General features: G+C 43.2%; 1 protein-coding gene across 3 annotated transcripts in view; it reads left to right on the top strand.

The window, feature by feature from the left end:
- Nucleotides 1–10725, top strand: part of LOC146172891 (xibalbin-1-like) — a 320295-nt gene extending 309570 nt beyond the window's left edge. For all 3 annotated transcript variants that reach the window (XM_084583511.1, XM_084583510.1, XM_084583512.1), the window contains 3 exons: nt 3748–3884; nt 5078–5138; nt 8584–10725. In XM_084583511.1, the coding sequence (XP_084439637.1) occupies nt 3803–3884; nt 5078–5138; nt 8584–8725 (285 nt within the window). In that variant the 5' untranslated portion in view covers nt 3748–3802 and the 3' untranslated portion in view covers nt 8726–10725. The remainder of the gene's footprint in view (nt 1–3747; nt 3885–5077; nt 5139–8583) is intronic.
- Nucleotides 10726–13316: the final 2591 nt, after the last annotated feature.

Below are 13316 nucleotides of genomic sequence, written 5' to 3'. Positions count from 1 at the left end.
GTAGGCTATTACTCAGAGAAATTGAGCACCAACGCAATCGAAGCCTTTTTCGGTGAAAAATCAACATCTACAACAAAAAAAAAAATGCAATTTATTTTTATTCTCCATTGGGCGAGACTCGACAAGTTCTGCGAACAAGGCAGACTATTTTCTTTTCGCCGTTGCTCATGAAATGTTATACTGCGAGAAATGAATAAAACGAAAAAGTAATGCATTGCCTTTTATTTGTTTGCCTCCCTCTGTTTAAAAGAATTCTGGAGAAAGAACCAATCAGCAGCGTATTTCTGAAATGTTATTTATGAACAAAAGACGTGTTACCTTCTTATGGAGATTAAGAGAAAATCGAGAAGCTCTAAAAGGAAAAACAAATTATTTTATCGCTCCTGCATTTGCTTGTATCTTCTGGTTGAGCTAGAACGCGGGGTAATTAAAGAAAAAACAAGAAAACTCAATTAAAGTGAAAAGCAAGCAACTTCACTTTCCTAATGCTCATATGGCCGCCAGTGTGCGTAACTCGCTTTTTCGTGACATTCACAACGTAAACTTTAACTTTTTTCTTTATCACAATTTCGATCGCGTTCCATGCTTGTTAGTTTTCAGCATTTTATTTCTTTTCCCTCGAGTTTGTGCGTGTCTTGACGTCGCGTGATCACTGCGACCCGCGAGGGGGTGCTCGCGACGCCTCTCATCCAATCTAGTTTCCGTCGCCAGGGAAACCGTCCGCCTATGATGGAAACACACTGAGTGAAAAGAAAAATTCGAAATAAAAAGATAGCGGCATTGGAATAAAGGAAGTAAAAATTGAACCCTCAGCAGAGAAAATCGGAGGAATCTAGTCAAGAATACAAATGCGACTAGCAGCATAAAAAGCAAGGAGGAAACAAAGAAGTGAGCAAAAATTTTTGCTGGAAGTCTTCGCGAGGCGCATCAGGCTTGTTGATTCGATTTTTGCCTCGCGAGCCAGCTAGTGTGTCGTCCCAAGACGAGTCTAGCGCGACGCCTTTGCGCGTCTTTCTCCGCCTCGCCACAGCGAAAGTGAGGGTGAAAAGGGGAAGGCACGAAATGCCTCGGAGCTATATCATGGTTGTGCACGCGGGCCCAGAAACAGGAAGGTCTCCCGGGGCAACTGATCATGAAAACATTGCATCGTGTTGGCGTTCGTCTAGTGAATCAGCTCGGACATGGCGAAAAATTTCTAACAACACTTCCGGAGCTGTCCCATAAACCTAAAGGGGCAGCGAACATTGGGTCAGTGCTTTGAGCATACATTCGCATACGGGAAAACGCGCCCGCAAGGTTCCGAGGAAGGGACACGGAAGCATAGAAAAAATGCCTGATTCGAATTCCTGGCTCCTAGAACGTGACCGCGCAGCTTATAAGCAAGCAGGTAAAACCGATGTGTCTTGTCAGGGGAAAGTTGATTACATAAAAAAGCGGTCAATGTGGATGGAACACACAGTTAAGCAATAACAGCGATAACAATAAAAGCCGCCGAAAAAAAAAACAGAGAAATAAGAGTGCAAAAAAAAAAGAAGAAAACAAAAAGCTTTTCTTACTGACTGAGATCAAAACATACGGTGAACTGCATATCCTTAGTTGCTTGCGCACGTCGAAGAATATGCTATGTCTTTCTTTGAGCATGTTAACGCAGTGAGCAATAATAAATCACAAGAGAGAGGACCTGCAGAAACATAAGAGGGATGTAGGAGCAGTTAATTGTATACGAAAGGTGATAATCCGCTATTTGCTACAAATTGCGCATTGTTACAGGCCAGGGCGCACACTGAAAAGACTAGAATCTTTTCTGGGTTCCTATGTGTTCAGTTTACTTTTTATGTGTTCTTTACACCCCTTATTTTCATCCAATGAAAGAGCCACAGTAAGGTTGGTCTTTTTTAATAGCCTTCATGGCTTCAGCGTTGACTGTGTTTTTCCATTCCATCCAGCAAGTCCATAATTGAAAAATTCATGTTAATCGTGTTAAATTCATTACACCAATGAATTGAGATTTCCTCGTGTTGTGCTAGCAAGAACAAAGGCACTTTTCTTCTCACGACATTTTTTTTCGAGAGTGAATCTTCGGAGCGCCAGAAAATTTGATCAAGGCTCGCAAAACTAGATTTAAAGGGTCCTGGCCGTTACAGCGAGGCACCGAGTAACGCGATGCGCTGCTGGCTACCAAGTTTCGCAAACAGGCGGCTAATGACAATGACGGACCGATAATCAAAAAGAAAAACACCGAAGCGGGCACAAGTGTCCACGCTATATGCGCGCACTTCCGAACGGAAGTACATAAAGTTAGCAGGGTCGAATTCGGCGCCTGCAGCCGCAATAACGGAATCCAATAAGCGACCGGGTGCTTCAGCTCAGGCAGAATTAGAACAAATCGGAGCGTCGGCGGCAAACCCAGAAAGTATTACGCTCGACACACGCGGTGGCCCCTAATTACGCATCCAATTTGCATTTCTTGCATTCGCTAGGCAATCCGCTAGATGGCGCTGTCCTTCTCTGTGGCGATTGAGCGGCAGACTTCCGCCAGACTAAATAACCGCCCACGCTGATTTGTACCGAAGCAAAAAGACTGAATTAGCGAGAACGACGGAATACCCAGATTTTGATTAAATGTTTTCTTTTTCGTCCCTTTCTGTTACGCATGTCACATTGAAGAAAGGTCGAATGTTCTGATTGTTTAAAGAGGGGGCGTTCCGAGAAAAAAGCGCTCAGAATCCGCTTTCCGAACCCACTTCGCCAGCAAGGGAGCACTATAATTCCCTTAAAGTCCTAACCTAAGTAATATAATAGAGGACTCAGAACGAAACTAGCTCAAAGAATTTTTCAATGGGGCTTTGTATGCGGTGGTCTTGACCACTAGTGCTGTAGTTTCATTTTCTTACAGGCATACGCTTAAAGACGTTTATAGAGCTCCAGTACACTATCGCCGTACAAGAAGCTCTAATAAACCCATAGATATGCGACAACACGTCTAAATGTGGCAGAAGAGTGTAATAATCGGTTCATTGCATCACCTAGTCCTTTGCAGTCTCATTCATTGCGGTTTTTCGAGTGCATTATATCACTTCCAACAGTACACAATCTTATAAAGAGAACTCTTGTTTTGAAGCTAAAGCTTCACTAGGCAAGGTAATTCGAGCCGTCGGGTATGCACGGTTTTCATCTTTAAGGAGATGCAGATGTCAAACTTCTGTGTTAAGCCTGGTGGTCGCCGTGTGACTGGGCTATAATCACGTAGACAAGAAAGTGTACTGTGACCACTGTTAAAATGAAGGTCGAGGTCACATGAGGTGACGTCAGTGTGACGTGGAAGTAGAGGGCGCTATAGGGGCGATGCGTGCATAAATAAGAACCCTTAAAGCGACCTATAAACATAGGTGTGGTGTGGACTGCGCTCAGGATCTGTTTATGTCGGTTATAGCATAAAGGCAGCTCGTATAACGGCTATAGTCAGTGCAACCCAGAACACTATACACTGGGTTTGCGGTGCACACACAACACGCAGAAAGACGAGCCTGGGTGGAGCCTGCGTCCTTTTTTTCCGGACCTAGTAACCACCAAGACGCACTACTTTACGGACCATAGGAGTGTTTTCGTTCGAATCAATAACGGTGAAACACCTTCCGTTTGAGAAAATCGAAGCAGCTTTATTTCTTCGCTTCAAAAAAAAAAAAAATGCTCGCTGTACTCTGTGCCGCATGTTTATTTTCCTCTTTTCTATTCTTAATTTTGCAGTTGCAACTCCTCGCACCCGCTGTCATCTCAGCCCTCTCACCGCTCCAGCAGAAGAATGCAGTCTCAGCTCGTCGCCCTCACCTTAGTAGTCGTTTTCCTTGTGGGGACAGTGCTGGCTGTGCCATACAACAACTATGGTGAGAAAAGTTAGTTTTACCTTCTACTTATAATGCCGCGAATATGCGCGTACCTGATTAAGATAAATAAACCAAATAGATCATGGTGCAGGCAGCAAAGCACACATTACATTTTAATGGCTGCAGGAACACTTTGGAATCAGAGAAAATCGACACGAGGGAAATGCCTCCAGATTGGCCAACAACGGCTGTCTTTCTGCGACTGCCGCCTTATTAAGAGTTGATACCGCGGGCAAGTTTTGTAAACTTGCGCGGGAACTCGAACTCGCTGCAGGAAATTAGACTAATTTCAACGTGATGCTGTGTCGGCATTAGCATGTCCGACATCCCTGCTTGTGAAACACGTGAGACGGGGAGGAGACAACAGGACATATTTAGCGTAAATGTCCTGTGTTTGAAGCGCATTTCTCTAGGCTGCCTAAATATTCCATCTGATTGATAGTAAGAACCCCGGACTGCGGGCACAGTTCCTGGTTAACCTCAAGACAAATTACTGTTTACGTCCCAAGGCGTCATCATTGTGCAGTATATTTGTACGTCGTAGCTTATGCCCTTACGTGATGTCGTTACTCATTACCCTTACCCTTCCGCTCTCTTCTAATTTTACATCCCTGCTTCTTTTTTCTTTACTGCGTCATCCAAAGTCTCACTCTTCCTCTTAATCCATCTGTATGTCTTAATATTGACTTTGGCGAAATTCACCACCACACATCTTTTTTTCTGTCATTTGCTTGGGCAACAGAGTTCTTCCACAGTTCCTAATTTACTAACTAGGTGAACGAAGGCTACCAACTTAGGCCATCAATATTTGCAATTTTTATGTACAACTCCTTTGAATCTTTACCTTTATCCGTGTTTCATATAAGGATGCAACGCGCTCTCAAAGGAATAGCCTTGATCGTGAGCTGTAAACGAAGGCCACAAGCCGCAAAATATTATCCTTGTAATAGAAGTTTTAACCACATGAATCAGAACGAAAGTTGTTATATGGAAGGTTTTTCTTGGTATACACCAAATCTCGAACGTTTGGGCTAACATCTGACTATACTATATTTACTACAATTGGAGGAATGAGCTACAGATTATTGTCACTTTATCTTTACCTAAGGAGGTTTGCTGTAGTCAACTCCTGCATCGATCTTTGATTTGTGTTCTTCTCTTCAGATAACATTTGTGCTCGTTTTTCATTCCAGATGACACACTGTTAGATGAATACAAGGAGCGACTGGAAAACTACTTAATGTCAGCTGATAAGTGAGTACATTTCCTTCATCTGTTTATAGGAGATCATCGTGAATTTCAAAATAAGCGACGTTTAATTCTTCACATAATATTGCGGGTTGTTTATATATTTATATTAGCAAACAGTGCGCTCATAAAAGCTTACGCGCAGAGCAGAAACGCGCTACCAAAGTTATTACTCGTTATAAAATTTATGACTCAGTGCAGGGGTTATTTAACCAGCCCTGACTAATCTGGCATACACGTCGTAGCTGTTTAAGCCACTCACGTGACCAGCGTCAGAAACACGTCGCAAAAGTATGCCACAGCTGCCTTTGTGCAAAGCATTAATAATTATGCACGCGTAACCATTGAGTTATTTTTTAGGTCTTCCAGCTATTTTTGACATCTTCATTGTATACAGATAGCGTGCCGATAGCGATATTTTCGAACAAACATGCAACCCTATATTTAAGTGTACTTCCATGGAGTGTGCCCATACCTCAGGTGTTCAATCAAATATTGTTTGTTAGCACTATACTAAGACATTTTAGCCGTCTTTTTTTAGAACTTAAAGATTGAAACGCACGGTAGTCGCGTCGCTTATATTACTCAATTGCAGCTCTGTTCTTTATGGTCTGAGAGAAGTTAAAAGGGCCCTACCAATATATGAACAGATTTCTTGCGATGTGGTTTCCCCATGCCGCTGCCTGTGTGTGTGTGTGTGTGTGTGTGTGTGTGTGTGTGTGTGTGTGTGTGTGTGTGTGTGTGTGTGTGTGTGTGTGTGTGTGTGTGTGTGTGTGTGTGTGTGTGTGTGTGTGTGTGTGTGTGTGTGTGTGTGTGTGTGTGTGTGTGTGTGTGTGTGTGTGTGTGTGTGTGTGTGTGTGTGTGTGTGTGTGTGTGTGTGTGTGTGTGTGTGTGTGTGTGTGTGTGTGTGTGTGTGTGTGTGTGTGTGTGTGTGTGTGTGTGTGTGTGTGTGTGTGTGTGTGTGTGTGTGTGTGTGTGTGTGTGTGTGTGTGTGTGTGTGTGTGTGTGTGTGTGTGTGTGTGTGTGTGTGTGTGTGTGTGTGTGTGTGTTAGCTCAGTGGATACGCTGCCTGTAGTGTAACAGAGCTAAAATATCCACATGTGGTACTTGTGGATGTATTTCGTCGACATCAAGGAATGTTCCGTACATTCGTAAATTAAGATCGGACAGAATGGAAGTGCGCTGTGAGGCAGAAACATTTAAACAACATGGCAACAGGCGTATATATAAAGCCCATGTGCACAAGAAATTGAAGGCCCTTGTCATGCCTGCCATTGCCAACAGGACACAAATAAGTGTATTCGTTTCGACTTTAGGAGACTGGCGCGCTCGAAAGAAAGAATAACAAACCCTCTGCCCGCTCTTGCCTCACGCTACCACGAACAAAGGGTCGGCTGAACAAAGAGTGTCCTGAACCATGGCCAGCCACAATCAGCGTCCTTTGATCCCAGACTTCTTTGAAGCAAGGAATCGCAGCTGGACGCCAATTTCCGGTGGGCATCGATGCTCACAGGGACTTGGTGCAGCCTTTTTTTTTTTTTTTTCACTCTGGCTGCAGCTCACAAGTTTACCCACATTTGATCCAAATTCTTGGTTGTCTGCTGCATTCGTGCGATGCGGGGATGTGAAAAACAGAAGAAAAATTCACATGACTGAACATAACGAGTAAATAGAGGGTTGAGGATGTTCCGAATCTTACGCGACATAACAAAGAAAAGGAGAAATGCAAGGAGGTCTGAGAAAAGAAAGGCTGAAAAAGCAATGCTAGAAAGGATATCTATTGACAGAGAAGAAAAAATGATTATCAGGATTGAATTTTTGTGATAATGTTCAAAAATGACAATTATTCTGAATACAACTAAATAAGGATTTATGCATTCGTTCTACCTGGAAAGTTCTCTGTTTAAAAAGGTTAATGGAAGAAGCTCCACTAACATAGCAGAGCTTGAGAATGAAATATTTCCCGCTACCGCATCATTTGTGACGCCGTGTTTAAGACAAGTATTCAATGTCGAATAGTTGAGAGCTATAAGATCGATGAATACAGGGAGTATAAAGCCGTAAAACTGAAAGCATTTGCTTATTTTTGAAGTGTCTTGTCCTTCTTCATTAGTCAGCATGTAAAGTGTGCACAAGTTCCACTTCTCGTCTTACTTTAGGGGGCGTGGTTCTGTACGCATTTGTGCCAGAAGCTTATGCAAACAAATCAGACATTTTACCTTAAATCTAGTGCCTTGTATGTGATGTCGACCTCCTTCTGAAATAATCTAGCCGCAAAGTCCCCTGATGGCACGACGAGTTGATGTGCAACGTACGTCGAGAATACCACAACAATGCACATGCGTTAATGAAATTCGTTATTTTTTTTTCGAACGTGCATTCTTCTGCCTTGTAAAGATTTACATCCTTTCGCAATTGTTTGACTATTTGAAAGATCTGTCGATGCATACGCGAGCCTGCAATGACAGTAGCGGTCGCATACTGTGATCTCAGCCTCTGTTAAGTAGCTGAACAAAAATATCTGTACGGGATCTAATTCACTATGTATGTCAATCATTCGAAACATTACGGCCGGAATACACCACTCAGGGCGTCGCTAAAGGCCCAATAACCTAGGTTATTTCTTACTGACGAATCTAAGAGGTGTAAAGTAGAACGCTAATTGAAAAGTTTGAATTACCTTGAAGACTGTGTCGCAAGCTGCGGGAGAGGGAGCGATAGACGTAGCATGATAGAGGCAAGATAATTAATGGCCCTTCAGGATAAGATAATAAATTCCAAGAGAGGAAAAGCGCAGCTGGGGGCGGCAAAATGCTAAGAATGTTGTTGACAATAAAATTTTTGCGGGGCTTAAGTGACTACAGCTGTCAGAGGAGAGCGGTAAATTTGAGAAATACGGGAGACGCCTTTTCTCCTAGAGTACATATATTTGGCTGAGAATTATGGTGAACCTTAGCAGTTCAATCTGCTCTAGGTTGATAGGTTGCCTGTCACACATTCCGTGTTGCCCTAATCATGACATCGCTAGCCATTAATAAAAGGGAAAACTAAAATGCCGAAACTGGATACTATTACGGCACAGGGACAGGACAAGGAGTATCATGGCTGAGGAGCCCTTAACGTACTTCACTATATGAAGCACATGAACACGGCTATATTATTGAGTTTTAAAACTTTGCCGCTCCGCCATCAGCTAGACATGAAACACTGAAGTGAAGTCGACATAATAGTTGGAAACGAGTTCATTGTCAGGGAAACTAAAGCCCCACCTGCTCTCATCAAAGGCTTAGTCCAAGTGATTAGAGCGTTCCAGCTCCTAAAGTGCCTATCCACATGATCCTTGAAGCCCTTCATTACAAGTGGCACACGTGTAGTATACGACAATTCAGCGGCATGCGGCCTATTTATGACGAAGGCGTAAGTGTTTGTGACGATCTGTGTTCATCCGTAGGAGGAGCTGCATTCGACGGGGCGGCTCCTGCGACGGCCGCCCCAACGACTGCTGCCACCAGTCGGCGTGCCGCTGTAACCTCTGGGGCACCAACTGCCGTTGCCAGAGGGCGGGCCTGTTCCAGTCGCTGGGCAAGAAGTGAGCAGCTCACAGCAAGACCACAACGTCTTCATCGCTGTTCTACGGTGTGGATGTCAAAAAAAAAGAAAGCTTTGTGTTGTCTTTAACACGTCTTCGCTGTTGTACATTGTTATGTGCGCGCAATTGGCGGTATAGTTTATGATCAGGACAGACAAGGGCAGGACAGCGGAAAGCTTGGAGCGTGGCAAGGCTTTAATGAATGGGGGAAGGTCTACGGTTAGTAAACTGGGTTCCCATTTCGCTGCTTTAAAATGTTTTTTTAAATGATTTTGAATGGCAGTAATGGATTAAAAGCCTGAAATAGATTTATTCAGGGTGGCAGCATCTTTGTAGCTTTTTGTTCCTTCTGATCTTACTGCCGTGCCCCGAAAAGCCAGCGGTTTAGTAACAAAACTGGGGCGCTTTTTCTTTGAGTTTTCAATGACGTATACATTTAATTGCCTAAAGGATACTCACGACTTGAGCAAGAACTAAATACTCTGGAAACTGTTGCTCCCACGTCTGACAGCTAGCATTTTTTATTGAGATGAACAAGAAAAAATATGCGCATTGTATCTAGAAGGATTATTTGCGTCTGTTTGTGGGGTGTATTGTTTAAGAGAAGATTGTGCTGGAAAGATTATGCGCAGTATGTGAAGGTGGATCAAAGATAACTGAAAGCTTATTGTTGATTTACTACCTAACAACGTTGTTGTCAGTTAGTGATTTACTGTGATCTCTGTGTCATTAACTGTTCCCAAGACGACAAGACACTGTTAAGCTTGTGCTCATGAAGTTGTTGAAAATCTGACGGAATGCTTCAGTCTAGTTAAAATCCCCTCAGATTTCAGCACGCTACGCTAGCATGCCTGTTACATCTTGCTGTTACATGAAGTTAGCATTATCAATGACCACTTATTTCTCTCGAATTCTTCAAGCATTTCAGCAATTGTTCTGAGTGGTCGCTTTTTTACTTGAATGTTTGGGTTCATTCTGCCGATCAGGTCATTTTTCTACTGCGCTCAAGAAATGCTTGAAAAGTGACCGCTCTTGGCCCTATGTTATAAAATATTTTTCTGTTCACAAATTCTTGCTCTGATGTTTTAAGTATGTTTTTATACTTTCCTCAATGATAAACGTAGAACAACTACACAAAAGTGTTGGTTTTCTGCAGCTTTTGTTTACCATAGCATCTTAATACTTTACTTCATGTACTTAGCAACTCCCAATCAGCCTGCCGAGAAACGGCTTGTGTGATTCTGAGTGATTTTCATTTTCTTTTCATGCACGCATTTTTGCACCATTCCGAGGCGGCACAACCCCTGCACAAATTTCGTACTTAAAGATATGTAGAGGCTCCGACTGCCACGCCCTATCCTGCTCTGATCTCCAGGATGTTGTAAACTCGTCAAGAACCTGACTTGGCTTTGCACGTTCAATGCAATGCACTTCCTACAAGGAACGCAGCTTCTTACTACCAAAACCACCTGCACGAAAGCACCTTTATTTAACCTGTCCTATTTCCGCAGACTACCTAAGCACTCTGCCCTACAATGCGTGAGCCTCTGTACATTTCCAAGAAAGCAGGCAGGCAAACCATGTGACGCAGGCTGCGTGCCAGTAAGATGGTTTGGGTAGCAGCGGTTAACCAAAGTGCGCTGCACGGGTTTGCCGATAACCGAATGTCTCTCACATTTCAATGATCTACTGTTCGTCCAGCAGGGCTTCCGCTTGCTCGAGTGACTCGTGGTTCTCCCAGTCAAAACTGAAAAGTGAAACACCTCGCCGCCTCAATGTTGTTCGCGCAGCTTTATCTACCATTCGTAATGACAGGGCTGACCTCAAAAGCTCTGAATCCGAGTGTGTGATAAACTAATGTACCTCCATCCCCATTCCTCAGACAATGACGACAGTGTCACAGTGAGCTGCTAGTGTACGTGTAAGGAATAGTGCTCCCACTGGGTGTTCGTTTGTTCCTGTTATTTTGTAGTCGAAGTTGTGCGTGAATAAAGTATGCATATATTTTGGAGTCGTTCATCTGACCCGAAGAGTGAAACTTTCCAGCATGTCAAGCACGTGCAAGCAAAACTTTGCTTCCGGCGTTCTTTTTAGAGCGCAGCTCTTTGGCGCCCGTTCCTGCGTTTCGCGTCGTCGCCGTCATTGGCGTTGGCGTCAGCGTTGATGTCGTCCCTGTAACCAGCTCCACAGCTGGGGCAGCGCGCGCTCCTCCCCCCCCCCCCCCCCCTACCCCCTTCCACTTTCCCCGTGGCGGCGACCGCATGTGTTATCTGATTTCTGCGCGCTCGCCCCCCCCCCCCCCCCCCCTTTTCTCTCAGCGTGGTGGCGAGAGTGCTCTCTGGTTGCCGAAACGCCGGCTCGCTATCAGCGGATCACAGTCTGTGCATCTCAAGCCGAAACGCAGTCACATTCTCTTCACTCGTTAGAGGCGTCAGCAGCATCAGTCAGTCGCTGCTATCTGTTCGTCGCGCAACGTTCCTATGGTTACACGCACTGCCTCCTGCAACCTCCCGACAGTTTAATTGCTCTCTTCATTTCTCCGACCGCAAAGCTTCTTTCATGACAGCCAAGAACTGTTAGTGGAGTGTTTCTTGAAAGAATACGTGTGAAAAATTAAAAGAAGACATACGGGTCTTGCTGGAAATCTTGTCTGTAAATGTACATACATGTATTGCTCGAAACCTTTGCCTAAATCTACCGAAAAGGAGAAACAGCTGATGAGCTGCTCTCAAATTTCGCATTAAGAAATAACATAATCGTCGGCAATTTTTTATACAGTGTTACTAGATTAGTGACGGCGTCTCTTGCTTGCATTCAATTGTTGTGTCCTAATCCGAGAAAAAAAAAAAACTTTCCTTGCGTAGGTTTTTTTCAGCTATTGACACTAAGCCTGAACTTCAGACTATTAGCGTTTTTGTTGCCGCGGCAACAATTTATAAAGCAAATAACTTAAGAAAACTGCAAGAAGTGCTTTAAAAAACCGCAAAAAGTCGCATATAAAGTAGACATTACAGCCAGACGGTGAAAACGAGTAAGAAAGGGGCGATGGCTGAGTTTAATAATTGGTGACATGACATCGATGCAAGGATTCAATATTTATACCGAAATTATCGTCCTCAATACGACTAAGGCGTTCGTAGTTAATACGCGAGATAATTCAGAGGAAGTGACAGTGTCATTTATTCAGTATACATTGTGTTTAAATATCCAACTACAGCGACAAATGAATATGCAAAAAACGGCAGTAGTCAAAAATTGACACAAAATTATGCGGACGAATGTGAAATGGTCACAATATCCACTCTATTTTAGGTATATGGCGGATTTATTGAACATTCAAGTATACTAATATTAATTACTTTTGTGTACATAGATAAAGCAGGTAAAACTTAACGTATTTGTTAGGATTATCAAGTAGATTTAGGGGCAAAACATGGAATAAAATTGTTCACGGAAGTTTTTCATTTCAAGTGTGTGGAATGTCAACAATGAATCCTGCGTAAGTATTTATTGCATTCGTGTTTTTTGCAACAAACTGATATGATGTTTGTCAAGGCAGCAAGCAACGCAAGATCAATAACAAAAGAAGAATTCAACCCATCCAGCATATATTAGTAGGCACTGTGTCGGTAGGATGAAAGCGGTTGTTACTGAGATGCTGTGAATTTGAGGCTCACGGTGACTTAGAGGGTTGATAAGCAGGATTTCTTTCTTCAAATGCCGCGACACATATTCCAAATGCATTTTTTCAAGTGAATGCGTTTTTGGACTGAAACGTAGTGGATGAATGTTCTTAGTGTTTGTGCACGGCGATATTAAAATACAATTTTTAAAAGGCTGATGTAAAATACATTCCGTTACATAAAAATATAGAAACCCATTAGCTGAATGAGTCATGAGGTAAAATCATAAAAGAACACGAAGTCTTAACAAATCTGTAGCTTTACTAACATACCTCACGTCAAGTTTAAGGCTCATTTCCCTTATTGAGAACTCAGTAATTTTTTGAAACTAAAGAATATGTTGCGGTGACTTAGGCACAGCTTAAAAGGCGGGCTGTGGCAGCAGTGATGGTGCTCCTAGCAGAAACTCGTTCCTTTACGTGCACTATCATCATCATCACCATCTAATCGTCACCAGCCTGACTACAACCACTGCACACTACGGCCTCTCCTGTATTTCTGCAATTGCACCAACCTTATGCAAACTGCATCATTTTATTACCACAAGCTTTCTATAGTGAAAAAGGCAGATCAGGAACGAAGCTTTCTTTCATACTCAAGAGGCAGTGCACTACTTTTTGAAACTAGATCAGGGTGCCTTAGAACATGCAGCTACATAAAGAAATTTAACCATGAAGGTGACACATGTGCAGTATGTGCTAAATCCATAGAAATAATTAACCATCTTGTACTGTGATGGTATCCATCCGGAAGTCGATGCAGGCGCAGTCACGCTTTCTGAGGCCCTGGGGTTTAGAGATACCTGTGGCCGGGTGAATGAACCTGCTGTAGAAGCTAGCAAAAAACAATTGGAATACTGCTGGCTTAAAAAAAGAAACGTAACATAATGTCAGTAATGTAGAAACAAAAATT

The sequence above is a fragment of the Amblyomma maculatum genome, chromosome 11 (genome assembly GCF_055883805.1).
Source record: "Amblyomma maculatum isolate TAMU_Amacu chromosome 11, ASM5588380v1, whole genome shotgun sequence".
Classification (NCBI taxonomy): Eukaryota; Metazoa; Arthropoda; class Arachnida; order Ixodida; family Ixodidae; genus Amblyomma; species Amblyomma maculatum.
Note: the sequence above shows the minus strand (reverse complement) of the source record. Positions and strands in the feature narration are given on the sequence as shown.